A 22,863-nucleotide genomic window follows, 5' to 3' on the forward strand; every position below is an offset into this window, starting at 1 on the left:
TAGGTGCTTTAGACCACTGAGCCATCTCTCCAGCCCCCAAAAATTCTTGATGAAAAAAAAAAGTTTTTTGAGACAGACTCTCATCAGCAAACCCAGGCTGACCTTGAATTCCTAGTAATCCTCCTGTCTCAGACTCCCAAATGTTGGGATAACAGGCATGTGTTACCATGACTGGCATACAAAACTTTTTAATACTATTGTAAAACACTCTAGAAATGTGTGCTTACTTCTTATATTTCCTTGCGGGTACAAGAAAAATCTCAGGATTTCAAAATGATGATTTTTTTAAAAAATGTATTTAGTACAGGGTCTATAGGGTCTCACTATGTAGATCAGACTTGTAGTGATTCTCCTGTTTTCAGCCTTCCAAGCGCTAGGATTACAAGCAAGGGCTACCACGCCCAGTCTCAATGGCCATCTCAGCATGCCCCAGGGGCAGAGCCAGCACAGCATGCCAGGGATCAAACCCCGGCTACTGTGCTCTGCATAAGCAGGGGCTTTAGTCCACTAAGCTATGTGGCCAGCCCTCAAAATGATGATTTATTGCATGACATAAAATTACATAGATTGGGCTGGGGAGATGGCTCAGTGCTATAAGCACTTCCCTGGCACGTGCAAAGGCCTGAGTTCAATCGCAGTTCCGCAAAAAAAAAAAAAAAATTACAACGTGTCATGTACATGTATCAACTACTCATAAATGTAATCATTATGTACTATAAACACGTACTAATAATTTTTTTTAAATCACCATTTAAAGGACAAAGTGAGTATGTTGTCACATGCCTATGAGCCCAGCTACTTGGGAGCCTAAGGCAGGAGAATTACAAGTTCCTGGCCAGCTTGGGCAACTAAGTGAGATCCCTTCTCAAAATAAAATTTAAAAAGGGCTGGGGATGTAGGTTAGCACTCCCTCGGTTTAATCCCTAATACCACAGAACAAAACACCAACCTTTTTCGAACCCAAAGAACTCTTTATTTTAGGAAACAAAGAATTAAAGGACAAATTTAAACTCCCCATAATTGGAGAGTACTTTTGAGGACTGACATTATACTCAAGTCTTTCTAAAGACAATAACTTCTAATGGCATGACATCCTAATCTTAGCCACATGTAGGATTTTCCCTCAATCTGGACTGTGCTGGGAAAGCCACTGAGAGCTTGGCTCCTTTCTTTTTGAGACAGGGTCTCACACGGTACTGTAGGCTGGCCTTGAACACATTTATGTAGCCCTGGCTGGCCTTGAATTTGCTGTGATCTTCCTGCCTTGGCCTCCTAAGTACTGGGATTACAGGCATGTGTCAGCATACTCCATTTAGCTCCTTTCCCTCTCACTGCTCCCCCAAAGTCCTATGAACCCTGTGTCCTTTCTCCTTTCACTGAGCCCTCAACTGCTTCTTGCCTGCCTTCTCTTCCCACTCCATCCTAGCCCATGCCTACCTGAGAGATCTCCACTGCCCTGGACTATATTTGCCCATAAAAAACATTTAAAAGCAAAAAACTCCTGAATAAAATGTAGGTAAAGTATTGAGGCCATTTTCAACAAGTCTTAAGATAGAAAACAAAACAGTGACAAGTTGAGTTTTGTAAGAAGCTGTAACTTCCACCCAAAATACACTATGAACAGACTGAAGAGTACACTGGAAGGAAAATTTTGACAAAATATACAACACAGAATATCTTTCATACATATGGCTCTTAAAAATTGACTTTTAGGGCTGGGGAGATAATTCAGCAGTCTAAGTGCCTCTCTGGCAAGCACAAGGACCTGGGTTCAATCTTCATTACTGCATGCCATGCCGGCCCCAGAATCCAGGGTGCACTGTGCTGGTCACTGAAACTAGGTGTGGTGGCACACACCTGTAATTTCAGAGCTGGGGAAGCTGAGACAGAAGGATCACTACAAGTCTGAGCTACACAGTGAGACCCATTACCAAATAAATAAATAATGTTTTAAAAGATCAAAAACATTTGACTTTTTAAAGATCCAGTTCTTCCGCCACAGCAACCATTAAAGAACAGTAGCCATGGCCCTATGCTATCCCATGGCCATGGGCCTCAACAAGGGCGACAAGGTGACTAAGAATATGAGCAAACCGAGGCACAGTCACTGTCGTGGAAGCCTGACCCAACACACCAAGTTCGTGTGGGACATGATCCTGGAGATGTGTGGCTTTGTGGCACACCATGGAGCTGCTCAAGGTCTCCAAGGACAAATGCATCCTTAAGTTCATCAAAAAATGGGTGGGAACACACATCCACACCAAGAGTAAGTATGAAGAGCTGAGCAATGTGCTGGCTGCCATGAGGAAGGCAGATGCCAAGAAGGAATGGGCCCCTCTGGAATAAAGCTTTGCAGAAAAAATTAACTAAAATAAAATAAAAAAATCCAAAGAGCCAGGCATGGTGGCACACACCTATAATCCCAGCACTTGGGAGGCTGAGGCAAGAGGGTCACTACAAAGTCGAGGCCAACCTGGGCTATGTGGTAAATTCAAAGTCAGCCTGAACTATACAGCAAGACTCTGCCCCTAAATAAATAAGTTAATGCAAAGTATACAAAGTACCTCTAAAACGTAACTATAAATGCCCAATGAACACAGAAAATGCCTTGCTCAATACAAATAGAAATCAAAACCTTAGAAATCCTCTGAATGAGGGCCAGCCAGACAGCTCAGCGGATTAAAGCACCTGCTTAGGCAGCTGCAGGGACCAGGGTTCAATTTCCAGCAGTGCCATGCTGGCCCCATCCCTGGGGCACTGAGATGGTGATTGAGACTAGGCTGATTGAGACTGGATGTGGTGGTACGATCCTGTAATTCCAGTGCTCCTGTAATCCCAGTGCTTGGGAGACTGAAAACAGGGTTACTATGAGTCCGATCTGTGTAGTGAGATCCTGTAGACCCTGTACTGAATACATTTGAATAAATAAATAAATAAAATTTTTAAGAATTACCAGAAATCCTCTGAATGCCTCAGCAAAGGGCCACAGTTATTTCTTTTCCTTTCTTTTAATGTATTTAGTACAGGGTCTACATGGTCTCACTACACAGATCAGACTTGAGGTGATCTTCCTGTTTTCAGCCTCCCAAGCGCTGGGATTACAGGTGTGCGCCACCATGCCCAGTCTCATTCACTGTCTCAGTGCACCCTGGGGCCATGGCTGGCATGCACGCCAGGGATCAAATCCAGGTCCCTGCATCTACCTAAGCAGGTGCTTTAGTTGCTGAACTACCTGGCTGACCCTGGCCACAGTTATTTTAATCACAGGGAGTCCACATCTGGCAAAAGAATGAGTTGCCCTCTAGAACTAGGATACCTGAGAGTCTACTCATCCCTTGGCTACAAAGTCTTCTAGATATCACATTCCAATCATCCCTTGAGTATCTTCTTTTTAAGAGTATTCAAATCCCAGCACTGGGGAGGCTGAGGCAGAAAGAATGCTATAAGTTCAAGGCTGGCCTGGTCTATATAATGAGTTCAAGGTGAATGTGAACTACATAATGAAACCCTGTCTCAGAAAAAAGGCACTTCAACTGCTAGACAGCTCAAGGCCAAGATGTCACTATAAGCCTCATTCAACATCTCTGCTGGATACCTGCTTGCACTGCTAACTGAATTTATATACAGAGGTCTGTTTATCCCTGTAATTCTTACCAGGGGTTTCCACTGGCCTGCTTCTCCAATAATAACCTCTTCTCATCTTCAGAAAACTGTAAGTCCAGTTCAAAAGAGTTAGTGTCCAAATCATGGATGTACTGCTCTATATTGCTGCCTGACCTATGGGGCAGGCTGGCATCCACTGCAGACAGGGAATGGGAAGAGGAGGATGATGAAACTTGCATGCAGCCAAACTGGCTCAGGAGATTATCATACTGTAGGGAAGAAGAAAAAGAGAAAGGTAATTTAATGTGCCTCTTGGGTCAAATCCCCACACAGCATTTATCCCTGAGGCCCTCCCACACCTGGTGGGCTCACAACTAAGGCAGATGGCCTGTCTGTCCCTTCTGCTAAGTGTAGGGAAATCTTACTCTCCTCCACTGACCCATCTGGCTGCTAAGCCAAGGAAGTAGTGATTGTAGTGTAGCTCTGGAAGGTGTTTCAGTACAAGCTAATGTTAATCAACTGACATGAAACTCTATGCTCAGGAACTGGCTAGAAAACATTTCAATTCCAATCAAACCAGAAAAATGAATATTAATAATAAGGAACTTCTAAAATCACTTCTAAGTACAGTGGGTTCGCAATGGAGAATGATTTTTAAAAAGCCCAGACAGGATGAGCATGGCAGTACATGCCTATAATCCCAGCCCTTGGGAGGCTGAGACAAGAAGATCATCATCAGTTCAAGGCCACACTGGGAAACAGAGTGAGCTCAGGGCTGACCTGAACCACATAGCAAGACCCTGTCTCAAAAAAAGGGAAAATGTTTTAGTAACAAGGTAATACTGAAACCCTGTAGTCAAGCCTTGGGAGATAAACAGTCTCAAAGTCAGTGACAGCTACTGCTCACACACCCTGGAGAGCACCTTTCAGGCTAGGCAGGCCTCCTGCTAAGCATGATTTGTACTGACTAGGAGCTACCCTCTAAAGCCACATGTCCAGATTTAAAGCAGGAGGGGCCTGGGTGTCTCTTACAGATAAGCAACATTCATAAATATCTTAAACATAATTATAAAAGCACAAAGCCAAAAGCTGCCACCAATGAGCCCTGGTGCTAGGATCCCAGAGATAAGTGCAGGCAGGGTGCTGTGCCCTCACCCAGCATGGGCTGCCAGCTCCATCCCTACAGGCACAACTCAGCAGATCACTCACAGCTGAGGAAATGACAAGAAGGACTTAGCCCTTCCAGGCCTATTTGGCACAGCTACATAGCAGGAAAGTGTCTTAATAGCTCTGTAATGCTGGCTCACACTAATCACACAAATCCATGTCCCATGGCATGAGGGCATGAACCCCTTGTGTGTAGAGGATCCATGCATTTGTAGCATGACAAACAGTTCTCGCTGCCCAGACTCTCCTGTGGGTGCTGGCTTACATTGCCGTAACAGTCCTCGTCGTCCTCTGACATGGCTGGCAAGTAAGCTGTGAGCTTTGGGGGTGTCTGCTGGTGCAGATTCTCCCACGTGATGGATTCAAAGAATGAATGAGCCTTGAGAGGTTCGTACCCTTCCATCTCTTCACAGCCTAACCGCTTTGTGGCATCCAAAACCTTAAGTGATAATCAAGACAAGTTATTGTCAGAGATAAAATGTATTTCTGACAAAAAGGATGTTTTTGAGTAAAAGTCTTTTATACTCTTAATGCCTCCTGGAGGCCCATGCCAGGCCTGCTTTTCCTGCCATGAGGGGCCCCAGGCTGCTCTGGGCTTCTGCCTCACCCTGAGGCTCTCTCTATCCCTTGGCTCTCCCAGATGAAAATAAATTTGACAACAGCTTCTTCAAAATATAGCAGGTAGCAAGTACCCTTTTAAAATATGTAATTACAAAAAATAAAATAAAATATGTAATTACCAAAAAAAAATAATTATATAGTAAGCTCAAGGCCAGCCTGAACTATATAGAAGACCCTATCTTAACAAACAAAACAAAATAATAAAATATGCAGATAAAAATCCTAAAACAAGCTAAGCACAGTAGCACATGCCTGTAATACCAGTTATTCAGAAGGCTGAGGCAAGAGGATTGTGAGTTCCAAGCCAGCTTGGGCAACTTGGCAAGATGTTATATTAAAATAAAAAGAGCTCAGTGGTGAGTGCTTGCCCAGCATGCACATGGTCCAAAGAGAGGAGGGAGGGATGGTAAGAAGGTCCTACAACTTGAGGGGGAAAAAAGAGTAACTGACCAGTTCTAATAGCAAAGAGCAAAAAGCCTGTACAGTAAGCTGTTATAGACATGATGCTAAATAGCTGTGTCTTTTAAAGGGCTGTAGCATCATTTCTTCCTGGAGATAAAAAGAAGGGACAGGAAGGCCTGTGCCCACCAGATCCACAAGGAAGCAAGCCCAGCTACCACCAAAGGGAGCTAAGGAGTAAGTCAAAAGTGGGTGGGAAGAGTCTGATCTTGGAACTTGGGCTCTACTTCCAAGAACTGAGGTAAGAAGGCAGATAGCATCCAAAGCAACCAGGGCCAGGACATTTTAGTTTCTGGAATATAAACTGATAATAGTTTCTCAGGTCCATCTGATTTTATTTAGGATTTTATTTCATTACCTGGGCTGATCTTTAAAGTCCTCATGTAGCTTACTATAAAGTTGACATCAACAGACATCAGCTAACATTTAAGCCGTGTGCCACTGTAATAAAGCCCAGTTGCTCTCCAATAGCATTAACTGAAAGGGCTCTGCAATGTTGATAAGCACATACAAATGATACAGTAATTTCCTGTCTTATTAAAGTCAACCAGGTACTTGAAAAGTAAAGAATTATAAAGAGGTCAGATGCAAGACATGACTATCTACAATCTCTATCAACCCTGAATATACCTGTCCTTCAACACAGCAGCCTCCAAGAAGCTCATCGAGCACAGGGTCAGAGAATGCAATGTGTGGCCAGAATCCCCTCACCAGAGAAAATTCAAAATGATTACCAAGAGTTTTTCCACAAGGTCTCTTGCTTTAGGGAAGAATTTTTCTGGGAAGTCATATTCCAACTTAATGATCTTCTGAAATATAAGATACTCATTTCTATGAATTAAAAAAAAAAAAAAAAAAGCAGTCATTCAGGGAGGATCCTTCAAACCTCCAGTACCAGGTACAACCTTCCCAGGACAACCCAGTACTACCCTGCCACCCACAAGCCACCACATCCTATGCACTTGAGAGTCACAGGGGAAGCTCCTCCTCAGCCCACCAGACCCTGGAACTACTCTGCCAATCTGCCAGAAGGAGGTATGATATGATGTGCTCAAACTTAGGAGCCAAAATGCTTCTTACCCGGCTCGGAATGGTGGGAGTCCTGCCACCAGCTGGTATATTATACATCCAAGAGCCCAAAGGTCTGAACTTTAAGGTAGGGGGAAAAAAAACAAAGAAAAATGGCATTGGTACAAATTCAAGTGACAAGCACAGTGCATTTTCTACTCTCCCCATGCTCCGCTAGTTTCAGTCTTCAATGTATTCCTGCCCCTTAGGACTAGACATGTATGAGGTTTGAACCTGCCCTTGTAGGAAACCTCCACTAAAATCTGGGATCAGAGACTAGCTAGGCATTACAAGCAGGCCTTAGCTGGGCCTCTTGCACTAGGGGCTAGTGACTTCCACACATGCACAGTCCCATCCTAAAGGGAAAGCAGAGTTTATTGTCAATATTACTGAGGCAGGGCCAAAGAGATGGCTCAGTGGAATCAGAGCTTCTGAGTTCAATCCCTGGTTCTGCCTCTCTCCCCTCAAAATAGAGAAGCAGCAGTAATAGTGGATCCTGTCTTCACATGGTGGTATAGTTGAAATTAACCCAGATCCTTTTCCAACCAGCTTGTGCTCACTCCAGGACAGGTGTGTATACAAATATGCATCCAGGCAGAGGATCATCCATAAAATGTGCACAAAGCAGACTTCATCCTTCTCCTTTTGAAATTAGCTGTGAAAAATACTGCTTATCCTTTATAAATATTTGGATTATCCATTTTAAAAAGCAAACAGTTCTGTTCGAAATGTGTCTAAGTTATTTCCAGAATGGAGCTAGATGTTCCAAGCCCCCAGCTGTCAGGGACCCTGAGGTTGCCACCTTTTCACCTGAAGGCAAGACACTATCACACACATCAGTTCTCCTATCCACCCTGAGCATGGTGAGATGGCTTTATAGGCTTTATTCTTTCTGAGTCCTGCTTTCCACTCCTCTAAACACTGAGCTCACAGGATACTGACAGTGAGTGACCTGGTATACTATGGGTAAAAGCCACTGCTGAAAACAAGGAGATCAGTTATAGTGCCAGGCCTTGGGGGAAGGCTTTGCCTTGGCCCTGGCATCTAAAGCACCCACCATCGGGGGCTGGGGAGATGGCTCAATAGAATAAGTGCTTCCCTGGCAAGTGCAAGGGCCTGAGTTCAATCCCCACTTCTGAAATAAATAAATAAATAAATAAATAAATAAATAAATAAAAATAAAAAATAAAGCACCCACCAGCTGGTACGCAGGTGAAATACTTGGGGTGGGTTTAAAAACACAACAGGTTAGAAACTTGAGTCACAACAGAAAAAAGGGAATCTAAACAAATGAATTTACATTCAACTCAGTAACTAGTTCTTGGCTTTATTTATGTTTAATTCAAGTAAGGAGCACAACAGAAAAAAAAACAGACTGCAAAGCACACATCATTACCACCACCCCAGTGTAGAAACAGCAGAGAGGGTAGGGCACAGTGGAGATGCATCTGCCACTCTGCAGAGTCCCCCCATAACATAAGAATTCAAGCAGTAAGGATGCTCTGGGAGATAGGCATGGTGCTGCACACTTGTAATCCCAGCACTTAGGAGCTCAGTCAGGAGTATTACAAGTTTGAGGCCAGCACAGACAATGGTGAGTTCAAGGCCAGCCTTAGCTGCATAGTAAGAATCTTATCTTCAAAAAGGGGTTGGGGGAGGAGGAGAGGAAGAAAGAGAGGGAGAGGGGAGGAAGAAGGAGAGGAAGAGAGTGGGCAGGCAGATGAAGGAGGGAGGGTAAGCTGCCAGGCCTGGTGTCATATGCCAGTAATCCCAGTACTTGTGAGGCCAAGGCAGGAGGACTGCTTCAAGTCTGAAGCCAGCCTGGGCTATAAAGTGAGTTCAAGGCCAACCTGAACTGTACAGTGAAACCTTGTCTCAAAAAAAGAAAAGTCAAGTATCTGGGTTAGCTTCTACCACCATGACGTATCTCAAAGTTTTATCATAATCATGAATTTAGGATTTTAAATATTTTGTTAATAAAATAATAAAAATAAAATAAAATAAATAACAAGCAGGAAAGCCCTAAAATAGTTCTGGAAAGTAGAATATACCAAGAATTTTATAAATGCTCAATTGGACCAAGTCATACCACTTCCTGAAACTCACATATAGGCAATTCCATCTCTCCCACCAGTAGAAGGATAGTGTGCCCCCAAGGGAAAGCATCTATGCCCTACTCTTACCCCACACAAGTGTGGCCAGCACACAGGAGGCATACTAGCACCATCTCAAACTCATGAGACAGGAAAACTGCACTGCTGGTAAAAATATCTACAGGTTTTTGTTTTGTTTTGTTTTGTTTTTTTGGTCATGGTACTTTTGATTGAACTCAGGGGCCTTGTGCATGCACGCTAGGCAAGCACTCTACCCCTGGTTACATACCCAACCCTCTACAGATAATTTTAATAACAGAAAATTGTTCATCACACAATCAAGAGGAGCAGGATACAATTCCACTTACATAGAAACTATATAAACATAAACTGCACAGAAGAATGGCTGGAAAGATGGTTTATTTTCTAAGAATTCTTTATAATGTATAAGCATACAAAACACTTAAAATCCTTCTAAAATTAGGGGGAAAAAAGGTACATGTTTTGGTACATGCCTATAATAACAGCATTCTGGGGGATTGAGGAAGGAGGATCAAACCTCTGAGACCATCCTGCATCAAAACAGAAAATAAAAAAAGGGTTGGGGATATAGGTTAATGTGAAGACCTTGGGTGGGATCAATCCCCATATTGCTAACATCCCCCCAAAAAGATTTTTTTATTTAATTATTTTTAATGACTATCACAAGACTAAAAGTTTTAAAAGCAAAAACAATGCAGTGATGCATCCCTTCCAACCTGGCTCCCAGCACCTAGACACAACCACTTTTGTCTGTTTCTTGTATATCCTCCTACAGAACATGAACCACCCACAAACAATATGTATGTATATTTCTCCTGTAGACAGAAGGTAGCTTGTGTGCCTGACCCCTTATATCCTAAAGATCTTTTCCTTAAGTGCAGAAGAGCTCAGCATCTGGGGAAGAACCAACATCAGGGAAAGATGGCTCTCAGGTTAAGTGTAAAGTCAGGAGACTGTATCCACCACCTCACAATGCAGACACTGACAGGCACATTCTCTTCCATCCCACAGGATGCTGAGCAGCATCCCTGGCTTCTTACCACAACGCTCCCATCCCAACTGCAATAACCCAAACTGTCTCAAGATATTGCTAAGTGTCCCCAGAGGCAGAACTTCTGTTGGGCAGCTCTGACACGGAGCTGTTCTGATCCATAGAAGTCAAAATCTAATGACTGTATGAAGCTGGGGAGAGGGGCTGATAACCCACTGAGAATACCAAATTTAAGGTTTCAGAGTATCCTTCTATTCTGATATCAAGTTTGTCTCCATGGTTCAGCTCCTACCTAGAGTTTTCAAAGCTCTCAACCTCAGAAACAAAGCTACCTAGACAGGCATTGTGGTGTGCACTTGTATTTCGAGCATTCAGAAGGCTGAAGACAAAAGGACTGGCAGAGTTTTAAGCCAGCCTGAGCTACATAATGAGTTCAAGACCAGCCTGGACTACACAGAGAGACCCTGCCTAAAAAAAAAAAAAAAATGGAAAGAGAAGGAGGGTGAGCTGCCTAACTAGAATCACTCACTCACTCATCTGCCCAGGGCAACCAACCAGCACTGAAGGACAGTCTTCATAAGGGGGTGCTACAAGGCCAAGTGGCAGGGCCAAAACAAGCACTTAGCAGAGTCTCACAGTCCAGGATAGGAAGACACATCCATTCCAGAGAACTTGTTACCTAGAAATGCTTCCCAAACCTAGAACACAGATTCTAATGCACCTCTCAGTATCCCACGATAGCACCTTAACACCTCCGTGCTGTGGACCAGGCCTGTTTTCTGCTGCCCAGCTGACCTGTGGACTGATCTTTCTCCACTCTGCAATCCATGATCTTGCACACACAACACACTCCTGGACCAGTACCAGTCCCTATAATCCTCATGTCACACTGTGCTTCTACTGTTCATGACTGAGTCTATCACCACAGCCCAGTCGTATCTCTCAGACACCCTTGGCACTGTTAGCACTAGGGGGCTGTCCCAGGACAGGCTGCCCCTAAATGAAACCACTTCCTGTGCCTACCCCTCCTAGGCCTCTGCCTACCCCTACAGAAACTGTGACACTGAATAGTTAGCCTGTCAGCACAGCATTCACACTTCCCCCACTGAACACATTTCCTTAAGAACAACAGTGAAGGGGCCAGGGAGATGGCTCAGTAGAATAAGCTCTTGCCTGGCAAGCACAAGGGCCTGAGTTCAATCCCCAGTTCCACTAAAAAAAGAAACAAAAACAAACAAACAAAAAAGAACAACAGTGAAATCTCTAATCAAAAACAACTGCCAGGACAGGCCAGATAGCTCAGCGGACTAAAGCACCTGTTTAGGCAGGCTCAGCAACCAGGGCTCGATCCCTGGCATGATGTGCCAGACTCGCCCACAGGGCGTGCTGAGATTGCGATTGAGACTGGCTGTGGTGGCACGCGCCTATAATCCCAGCACTTGGGAGGCTGAAAACAGGTGGATCACTATGAGTCTGATCTACACAGTGAGACTCTATAGACCCTATACTAAATACATAAAAAATAAAATAAAATAAAAAGCAACTGCCAACTCAGAAATGTAAAATATTACAATAAAATAACACACATGAGTGGTAAAGGAAAAATATAGACTATAAAGCAAAAATAGCCACCACGGCACATACCTGTAACCCCAGCTACTTAGGAGGCTGAGGCAAAGGGGTCACAAGTTTGAGGCCAGCCTGAGGAACTCAATGAAGACAGTCTTAAAAAATAATAAGAGCTGAAAGTCAGGAGGCTCAGTGTATAGCACCCCTGGATTCAAGCCACACTACCATATGCACACACAAAAAAAGCAAAATGCTAACTTCTTTCAAAGTATGTTTGGATATTTACTCCAGGCACATTCAACCATTTGATCTTTGACAAAGAGGTAAAAAAAATGTACGTTGAAGAAAGAAGATGTCTTTTTAATGAAATGGTGCTAGGGAAACTAGCTATCTTCGTGCATAAGATTAAATCTAGACCCGTATCTCTCATTACATAGGAAACTAAAACTAGATTTAAAAAATGCTTTAAAAAGTATGGATAGGGGCCGGGGAGATGGCTCAGTGGAATAAGCGCTTCCCTGGCAAGCTCAAGGGCCTGAGTTCAATCCCTGGTTCCGCAAAAAAAAAAAAAAAAAAAAAGTATGGATAAAAATCAAAATGGATAAAAAATGTAAATAAAACAGCAACACCTAATCTGTGGGTAAATAAAACAGTTTGTTAAAACTCTGATCTAGGTATACACAGGACTTTCTGACCAGAGCCCCAAATACACAGGAAATAAGACCAGGAATTAACAAATGGTATCTCACCAAATTAGAAAGGTTCTGCACAGCAAAGCAGACAACATACAGAATAGGGAAAATAAATGCCAGCCATTCCTTAGACAGAGTACTATTACACATAAAGAACTTGAGCTGGGGATATAGCTCAGTGGCACAATGCCTACCTGGCAAGCATGAGGTCATGAGTTTGATTACCAGCAACTGCCCCTCCAAAAAATATTGGAAAAAAAAAAAAAATGGGCTGGGTGTGGTGGCACACATTTGTAATCCAAGCACACACACACAAAAAAACCCTCCTGAAATAAAAGACTCAATCAAACAATGGATAACTGAAATAGATACTTCTCAGAAGAAGTACAAATGGCCAAAATAATACATGAAAAAAATATTCAATATCTCTGGCCATTAGAGAAATGCAAATTAAAACAATACTGAAATTCCATCTTATTCAAGAAAGAAGGGCTATCACCAAGAAATCAGATAATAACAAGTGCTGGTGAGGCTGCAAGGAAAAAGGACTCCTTCTGTATTGCTGATGGGAATGTAAACTAGCACAATCATTATGAAGATCAGTATGGAGATTCCTCAAAAAACTAAACACAAAAATTCCATTTAACCAAGCTTCTAGATATTTTCCCAAAAGAGCTAACGACATCACAGTGATGTTATACAGGCCATGTTTATATCGGCACAACTCATAATAGCTAAATCTTGGTAGAAGCCTATATGTCCATCAGCAAATGAATAGATAAAGAAAACGTGGCCTTTACACACAATGTAGTACTCTGCTGTAAAAGAAGGATAAACTCGAGTCATACTTAGTAGGAAAACAGGTGCAAGTTGAGACTATAATGTCAAGTGAAATAAATGAGATACACAGCTGAAGTAGCACATGCTTTCTCTTTAAGTTCCTGTGAATGAGTTCGCCCAAACATAAGAGCAAAATAAAAAACAATACAAAATAGGGAGATAGATATTTTGCAAGTGATGGGGGGCATGTGTGTGAAAAAGGATTAAAATGTGTTATGTATATTTTCAACTCTCTCTGAAGAATGTAATCATTATGTACTGTAAACATGTACAAATAAAAAAATATATACATATATATATATTTTTTTTTTTTGCAGAACCGGGGATTGAACTCAGGCTCTTGTGCTATCTCCTTGGCCCCAAAAATAAAAATTTTAAGTAAATAAGTAAAGCAAATTTGGATTTTTTTAAAAATTTTATTTATTTGTGTGTGGGGGGGCAGCTCAGCCCACCAGGGGGCGGGGCAGGCTGGCATGTGGTGCTGGTGGATCGAACCGTAGTCCCTGTGCTTTGCTAAACTTGTTCTAAGTAGGTGCTTTAGACCACTGAGCCATCTCACCAGCCCAAATTTGGATATTTAAAGGTCACCTAATTTACTTTCTCATGAAGAAACCTAGTAGCTAGTTCAGAAAGAAAAAGCATGGTGGGACAAAAACAGGTTACCTCTTACAGGCCGACTTCTCTGTGAGCAGCTCTGGAGAAACATACTGTGCTGTTCCTACGAATGAGTTGGCCCTGGCTGAGAAGAAGAGAAAGAGAAAAGGTCACACTTGGAGACACAATCTATTGTCCTCCAATAGCTGCCCTGTTGGTGCATTCCTCAGGTGTCAAGGTCTAACATAGCTGACAGGAACTGACAGGAGCTCAGTGGTGTTACCTAAAGCAAATCAAGTGCTCCCAGCAGCCAACTAGCCCATGCCCTACCTAAGGGCACCTGTTGGACCCTGACATTGTGTCCTCCTCCTTGGTGCCTCCAACCTGATGCCTAATGAGAAGGTTCCTGTCACACTTGTCCATCATCCAGTCACCAGATCAGGGCAGTATGAGGACAGGCCTGCCTGTGTTGTACTTACTGCTGGAACTGTGGCACCTAAAAACACAGGACATGTGGCAGCCACAACAAACAGCTATGGCCAGGGATCACCCTCTCCTCAGTCACCAACACCTTGGGTATTTGAGGTCATAATCAAAGGAAGATTAAGCATCCAGAACCAAAGGCTCAGCCTATGTGACACTCACCAATAGGCTGCAGAGTTGGTATGCAGACCCTCTGTACCCACACATCACTAGAGATCCCTGATTGTGCTGGGACCCAAGGACAGAAAAAATTCATCAGCTGTGGTAGGACAGAAAAAAGCAGTACAATAGCTAGCCCTAACTCCCTCTGCTCCAAGGACTGGCAAGGCATCACCATCTGTCCTGCCTGCAGGCTGACTGTGAACTGTTCTTCCCACCTTGGCCCTCCGAAAGCCCACAGCTCTGCTGTAGGGACCCAGCCCAGTTGGTTCCTCAGCCCCTGTACACGTCCCTTCAGTACATGGTTTTCTATGAAGACTTCATAGTGCATTTGTGTCCTGCCAGGAGCTTGAAAAATACTGTCAAGAACATTGGGGAGATTCCTGAGAGGAAAGAAAAAACAAACCAAGAGCTAATAACCTATAAGACCATTCAACTACGTAATGAACCAAAGAGATGTGAATTAAAACAAAATAGGCAAAAAGCAATAAAAACACATAGCATTTGCAAGGATCTGGGGGATGTGCAGGACCATTTCCCAATACCCACTATAAATTATAAGCTGGCCTCTGAATGTATACAGCTCAGTAGCAGAGGACTTGCCCTGCATGCATGAGGTCCTGGGTTCCAACCCCAACACTGTCAGGGGAGAAAAAAAAAGTCATGAGGAACAGGCCCATAATAAAAACCACAGCAAGCACTATCAAAATGGAAAGAGCTATGCTTCGCAGTGAGAGGATGAACATCTCAGCATGCAAACCTCATTTCTGTAATACAGGAAAATCCATTCTGCTGCTGCTGAGGATTGAACTAAAGGTCTCATGCATGCCAAGCAAACTACATCCCTACCCTGCCATTTTGAAGGCAACCTTCTTTGTCCTGGAGTGGGGGTAGGGGTGGCATGTTGAAATGATGGCAAGGCCATTTGAATACACAGAACAGAGGAACAAGAAACAGCAGCTGGACAAGGCTCTAGAAGATGGCCATCCACAGATAGAGCAGCAGAGCGGCTGCAGTGATTAAAGCTTCCCCTGCCATCCTAGTTGCCCCACTTCTATCTCCTAGACCCCTCTTCTATTTGCTGAGCAGAACTCCCACACCTGGCTGAACACCAGAAAGATCTGTTTCCAGGTCTTTCCAGAACACTGGCTTCTAGAAACAAACTTCAAGCCTGAAATTCCAGGACATTCTGGTTTTTGCCAAGGCACTTGTAGAGAGGTCCAAGGACAGGGACAGGTAAGGGGCTTACTTCAAGTGAGTAAATTACATTTACCAAGACACATCCATGGAACCTTTCAGTAAGGGCAAAGTCACACAAGTCCTCTCTGCCAGGAAATCCTCATGAATCTCATAGGCCCCTGTTAGCTGCCCTACTCCACTGCTCACCTCCTGCCTTTGCAATCAAAACAACCCAGACTCACTGAGACAGAGTTCTGTGATGGTACTTGTCTCTCTTTAGGGGGAGCATATAACATACCCATTGTAGAGGTAAGGAACCTGGTGGGGCTTGTTCCCATCAAGATTGGGAGCTTTTAAGATTTTGGGGAAAACCATCTCTGAACAAAGTATAAAGGAGTCAATGTAGAATTTTAGTGAATTCTAAAATTCTGAACTACTTCAAACAAAAGAAAAATTAAAAATGAGTTACGTATGTTTTCCCTTTTTTCTCCGAGAAGAAAAAAGTTTCTTTCTTGAAAGAGTCTATTTCAGTTGTTCATTAATTTTTGTATTTTTTTAAGTGGCTACAGGGCAGTAAGAGTAGCCCTCACTAAACTGTCAAATTCTGAAGAAAATCTATATGAGGAAAGAACCATTCAGAGCACTGCACAGGTGAGTGACTTCAGGCTAACTCAAAACTCACAGCTGAGTCCCAGCCTGCTGCCCCGTGGGATACTGTGGGTTTTATCAAGTAGGATGACATAGTAGGCCAGCCCAGAACCTGTGATCCTCCTGCCTTATTTCCTGAGTGCTGGAATTACAGGCATGGTGCCCTGGGCTCTCAAGGTTCCAAGTTTACTTATTAACTCACAAGACAGTTCTCTTTCCCTTACAAAGCATTATAAGAGTGTAACTGTTTCTTTACACAATGTATCAGAACAGTTTTTAAGAGTTCATATGTCCTCTCTATACCCAGAGTGTGTGGTTTCCATCCAGTGAACACTGGAAAGGCAGCAGGTCATCCCTCAGCTACTAAGATGGCCCTGGCCAGTTTCTAGGCCTGGCAGATTCTTAGCTACTTTAGTCCTCCTGGGTAGAGGTATCACAATGCAATTCAAGACTACATGCCACTCCAGGGGACAAGGCTCAGGAGTCAACAATTATAAACAAGCAAGCGACCAGCACCTAAGTCAGCCCCCACTCCTCCTGTTTCTAGAACCTCCCTATAACCAGGGTGACTGGGCTTCAAGGGGACACAGAAGAGTAGATGGTAGAAGGCTTTGGATCCCAGGAACATGTTCCCCAGACACTACTTACAGTATCCACAGGAGAAGCCAGCTAAATACCTGGTGATCAAATGACCATGATTACCTTCTACCAAGCATCATGGAAGAGGATCAGGCACAGCATGCTCAGGAGAACTGGCGCTGCCCCCAGTCACTAGACCACACACTACCCTGAGCCCAGCAGTGGGATCAGGCAAAGGGATCACGGACCCTGCATTTATAATGAAGCCTACAAAAAGCTGTAATACAACATATTCCTTGACACTGCAGTTGCTCTTAACCATAAGCATAGGGCTCTGATGGAAATAAAATTTACACACCTTGTTTGCTCTCTGGGGACAAAACTTTTGCTGTTCCAAAATCTGTGATCTGGATGTGCATGTCTTCATTTAACAAAATATTTTCTGGTTTAAGGTCCCTGTAAAAGCAGATTTTTACATCTGAAATAAAATACTTAAACAGCATTATTACATACTCTATACTTCAATGAAAACACAATGAAGTGATGAATACTTACCATCTTTATAAATTAACAGCCAAGAATACAAGTCCAAAGTCCACACCAAACAAGTATCAATTGTTTACAGTAAACAGATTCAAATTGTATCATTTTATAACTGTGCTATTTTAATAAACTTTTTGACTTACCATCTATGTTTTTTGACTCAAAAACAAAAAGCTTACAAATACTTCCAATTTGACTTTATCAGAAAGTCATGGGAAATAACACTAGAATATACACAAAAGCACTACAGGCCAAATAAAAACACCAGATGAGATCACATGAGTTGGTGGCTTGGCAGAAAGACACCTGCCCATGCTGACCTGGCACGTAAAGGCAGGACTCCTGATATACAGTTTCCTTTGATTTCCAGTCTCTGCTCAGCTCTCACAGCAGCCATCACCTGGTACCCATGTCCTACTGTTCATAAAGTACCCTACTGCTGACCCCAAGGGTTGGGGTGGTTTTTGGCTTAGAGGTCAAATGGCCATGGGCCCTCGTCTACACACTGACTGTTTTGCATATCCACCCTGCAGCTTTGGATTACCTGTGAATGATGCCTTTGCCATGCAGGTACTCAAGGGCCGACACGATCTCAGCAGTATAAAATCGAGTGCAGGTCTCATCAAATGAACCAATTTTGCGGATGTACTTAAGTAATTCCCCATTTTTGGCATAGCTAAGGCCAAAGTCTAAATATGATACAGTTAAGGAAGAATGGAAAAATCTTTTAAATTAACTTTAATAGTTCAGTAAGAAACACTCCCCCACCCAAACCCTAGTACTGAGCATCAAACTGAGAACTCTACCACTGAGATATGTCCCCAGCTCTTATTTTAAGAAAGTCTCACTAAATTGCACAGGTTGGTCTCAAACTTGTGACCCTTTTGGTTTCAGCCTCCTAAGTAGCTGAGTCTATCAGGATGTGCCACCACACTGAACAGAACTTTTTATTAAATGCAAACTGAGGCCCACAACAGTCACCCTTTTTTAAGTAAGACTCAGACCCAGCTCCAAGACCAGGACTTCTCACCAGCGCAGCATCTCTCACTAAAAACATAATAGCATTATTCCTTTTAGCCTGGAATGTACTTCTAGACATATGGTGACCAGAGGCATCTATCACCTGTGGGAAGGAACTAGCAGAAATGGATATTGGGTCTGCAGCCCCTGGTCAAGGCACAGACAACATTTTTTTTTTTTTTTTTTTGACACCAGGCCTCACTATGTTCTTAGGGCTGGTCATGAACTCACGATGTAGCTCAGAGTGGCCTTGAACTTCCGGCAATCATCTTGTCTCCCAAGTGCTAGGATTATAAGCATGTGCCACCACACTTGACTCACTATGCCTCTTATCTTATTGGACATTTCCAGGCACTTCACTTCCCTAACATCTCAGAATACTATCCCGAGAAGCAGCTCTGGAGGTCACAAAGGGTGGTTTGCAATTAGGGTCCCTGGCCAGCCTTCTATCTGCCAAAGCACTACCATCAAGGAAAGAGAATGAGGCTCCAGAGCTGCAAGACAGACCCAACAGGGAAGGGAACATAGCCAAAGCTATCCAAAACTATCCCTTATCCAGGGTATCTCTGACTATCACACCTTCCTACTTAGACAATGCTTGATAGAAACCTGAAACAAAAAGCTCCCTTTACTTTGGGGAATGTAGAGTCTTGCGGGTACCATTCACGTCACTTCATCCTGCCCACTCCCTCACAAAAAATGGCTGTTCCCACAGAGCCACTACCTGTGACCCACCTGGGCTAGCTGCAAGACCTTGCCTGTGTGAAGCCCAAGTACAAGGCTCACACTTGGGCACAGTTTGGAAGCAGCTTCATGGTTCAGCCCTTTACTTATCTCTCAATGGTTCTTCTTTCCTACATAGTCTACCCACATAGCACATCTCTACTCAGCAGTGGGGCAGAGGTAATCAACAAGTCTTCAACATAGTGGTTCCCCAGGATTACTGCTCAGTAATCTACCTTATGAAGTGTGCTCCTTCAGAACTAATCAGTCCACTTTATATCCTGAGAATATTCTCCAACCTTTGGCTACAGCCTGTGCTCCACAGTGGCAAGGAAGAAGGTAGCATTGTCCTGCCTCACACAAACCAGTTCTGTCAACAGAGCCAGGAAGCCTGACAAGCCCAATCCCCACTTTGTAAGAGGCACCAGCCTAGAGATTAAGCATCTGACTCAAGATTACAAAGCAAAGGAGGGACAGAACCAGAGTCTAGCCCAGAAGCAGTATTTTGAACTCCATACTGCATACTGGATACCACAAAGCCAAGCAGGTGCAGATCAGCTGTGGTGGGAGCTGGAAGAAGATGGCCAGCCAGAGAGAAACAGCATCTGAGCCCAGTTTGCTTCTCTTCCCCACTAGAAATTACAGCTAAATGGATGGTGTTCTATTTAGGCATTTCCTCAAGTGAAGAGTTTCATTTTCTTTTCTTTTTCAACATAATACACACCAAAGACCTGGGCATGGTGGCACATGCCTATTATTCCAGCACGTGTGAGGCTGAAGCAAGAGGATCACCATAAGTGATAAGTTTGAGGCCAGGTTGTAGTCCAAGCCTGGGCTACATATCAAGAGATTGCTCAAAAACCACACAGAGGGGCCGGGGAGATGGCTCAGTGGAATAAGCGCTTCCCTGGCAAGCGCAAGGGCCCGAGTTCAATCCCCAGTTCCACAAAAAAACAAACAAAAAAACCACACACGCGCGCGCACGCGCGCACACACACACACACACACACACACACACACACACGGATTCCAAATGGGGCAGAAGTCCCTGGGTTTTCCTTTGTTTTATTTCCCCCATTGCTGTATTTGGTACAGGGTCTTACTACGCAGCTTGGACTCATAGTGATCCTCCTGTTTTCAGCCTCCCCAGACCTGGTTGCTGGCTCAGCGTGCCGCTGGCATGCACGACTGGGGATCAAACCCTGGTCCCTGTGTTTGCCAAAGTAGGTGCTTAGTCCACTGAGCTATCTCGCCAGCCCTGAGTTTCTCATTCTTGTGGGTTTTAGTGTGCCCTCACAACCTTCTAGGGCTTTGGAATTTGTCATTTTATTATTTTTGTGGTAATGCTGGGAACTGAATAAAATTTGTCTTGTCAGTCTGATGTGGAAGTCAGATAGCAAGACCATTCTCACCTGGGCTTTGCAGCCTGATCCAATTACCTGTGACCTTTGAAGAAAATGAAGTATAGTAGTATGTCCATTGTTCAGAAATGTGTTTTGATGTTCTCCATGTGACTAGAGGCTTGGTCCCCAGTGAGGGAGTACTGGAAAACTGTGGAACCTTTCACGGGTGGGATCTGGTGGGATGTCCTTAGCTCACTGGACAGAAGACAGTTCACCTGCACATCTTGGTGATTTGTTTTGTTTTGTTGCTTTGGGGGGGGGGGTTGGGGTGACAAAAAGTACTTCTAAACATGTTTTTGATTTTTGTTTTGAGACAAGGTCTTTTTATGCAGTTCAGGCTGCCCCTGAGTTCACTTTGTAACCCATACTAGCCTCAAACTCACAATGATCTTCCTGCCTCAGTCTCCTAAGTGCTAAGATTGTAGAGATGCGCCTCCATGCCTGGCTCTTGGTGGTTCTTGAGATGGCAGTCATAACAAAAGCAAATCCTACCCCACCCACTGTCTCTGTTCCCTGGCTGGAGATATGATGCTTCCTCTGCACAACTTTTGCTATTTCCACCTGCCAGAGGGTCATTGCCTGTACCATGTCATTTGGATTTTCAGAACTGTGAGCTGAACAGGCATCTGAACAGAAACTGGCTGTTTCTGGCATTTCATGGTAGTTATACAAAGATACCCAGGGAAGAGGCTCAGAATCAACAAGAAGCAGCATCCTGAGTGCTTACAAGGACCCCTGGCCTGGACTTTCGGATGTCTTTCAGCCAGAGATCTTCATGGGCTCAAAGAGGGGCAGAGTCACACACAGCTCTCCAGGACATGACAGAGGGATCAAGGCAGCCCCATGGTTAAAGCGACACAAAAGGGAACATGAAAAGTTTACTGATGGATGCTGATAAGCAGTCCCAGCAGAGGGGAGATACTGGGAAGATAGCAGGACTAATCTCAATGCCACCATGCTATAAGACCTAAAACAAACCACAAACAAAGGCCTTCTTCGACCACAGGGTCACCACTCCCTCAAGCATACCACTGTTCTTCCCTAAGAAGACTACAGGGGGAAACCTCCCAAGGAGCATACCACTGCTCTTTCACCATACCACTCTGTTCTGAACCTTGCCCCTGAGAAACTGCCTGTCCTGTCATCAGGTGCATAGGGACAAATCCCCTGCTCAAGCCCAGGCATTTGACCACTGAGTCACATCTGGCAAGTTATCTGGCAACCTACCATATGAACAAAACTGACCTCGCTCCCCAGCAACATCTCATCAGTTTCCTCCTCTCCTGCATAGCCTGGATCTGAGTGTCACCCTTCACTGTTCTATGTACAGTCATCCAGTAGCCCACTCAGCCTCCAAACAGTGAGAACCACCAGACATGTCAAATGACAATCCAGCATCCCCTCAACACAGCTACTATCCAGCCACTCAGTTCAGTAACAAATTCCACTATATGTCAGGCTCTGAAGGCTAATCTCAGGAGCTACCCGATTCTACTCTCTCAATATCATGGCTCAGTGGGCCTGCCTCTTAGCTCAGTTGTTTAAGTGCCTGCTTAAACAAAGCAGTCAGGCTCAGGATTCTGTGGTTCAATCCCCAGATCCTCAAGCCAAATCAGACCTGCCCTGAAGGAATCCTAAACCCACCAAAAAAAAAAAAAAAAAATCATGGCTCAGAGAATTGGCCCACTTCACCTTAGAGCCGCCCATCCCTCAAGCCCACATGCTTGAATTGGGTGTCCATGAACTCAAGAGCCCCACAGGCCACCACTTGGCCTAAACTGCTCTTGCTAGTTTGCCCTATTATCTGGGTGTCTGTGACACACTTCTTAATACCATATGCTAATACATCTACCATATAAACCCATTAGAGCAGAGCCTTCTCATTGGCTTTTTTTTGCGGAACCGGGGATTGAACTCAGACCATTGCACTTGCCAGGGAAGCACTTATCCTACTAAGCCATCTCCCTGGCCTCTCATTGCTTTTTAACATATTCCCATTTTCTTGGGAATAGACAAAAAGCACTTCTAAGGGAATTTAAAAAAAAAAAAAATTAACTTGTAGGGGACTTTGAGGAAGTAGTCCAGCCTCATCATGGTGGCTTACAGAGAGTGGGGGGACAAATCCAGCTAGCACTAAGAGGAGTCAAAAGATAGTATTAAAAGTAGAAACAAAACAGGTAGGGTGGTCAGTCATGGTGGTGCACACCTGTAATCCCAGCACTCAGGAGGTTGAAGCAGGAGGATCCTTGCAAGTTCGAGACCACCCTGGGATACAAAGTAAGCTCAAGGCCAGCCTGAGTTGTATAGTGAAACACTGTCTCAAAAAGACCAAAACAAAGAAAAAAAGAAAGGCAGGCAGGCAGGCAGGCAAAGGGAGGGGAGGGGAG

The 22,863-nt window shown here is 44.0% G+C and overlaps 1 protein-coding gene across 7 annotated transcripts in view; it reads right to left on the reverse strand.

Moving 5' to 3' along the window:
- Pdpk1 (3-phosphoinositide dependent protein kinase 1) overlaps positions 1-22,863 on the reverse strand; it is an 87,304-nt gene that overhangs the window by 17,214 nt on the left and 47,227 nt on the right. For all 7 annotated transcript variants that reach the window (XM_023711427.1, XM_023711428.1, XM_023711432.1 and 4 more), the window contains 7 exons: positions 17,875-18,019; positions 17,146-17,243; positions 13,809-13,884; positions 6,931-6,999; positions 6,585-6,681; positions 5,036-5,209; positions 3,655-3,872 (listed from right to left, as the gene is read on the reverse strand). In XM_023711427.1, the coding sequence (XP_023567195.1) occupies positions 3,655-3,872; positions 5,036-5,209; positions 6,585-6,681; positions 6,931-6,999; positions 13,809-13,884; positions 17,146-17,243; positions 17,875-18,019 (877 nt within the window). The remainder of the gene's footprint in view (positions 1-3,654; positions 3,873-5,035; positions 5,210-6,584; positions 6,682-6,930; positions 7,000-13,808; positions 13,885-17,145; positions 17,244-17,874; positions 18,020-22,863) is intronic.

The sequence above is a fragment of the Octodon degus genome, unplaced genomic scaffold (assembly GCF_000260255.1).
Source record: "Octodon degus isolate 3935 unplaced genomic scaffold, OctDeg1.0 scaffold00021, whole genome shotgun sequence".
Classification (NCBI taxonomy): Eukaryota; Metazoa; Chordata; class Mammalia; order Rodentia; family Octodontidae; genus Octodon; species Octodon degus.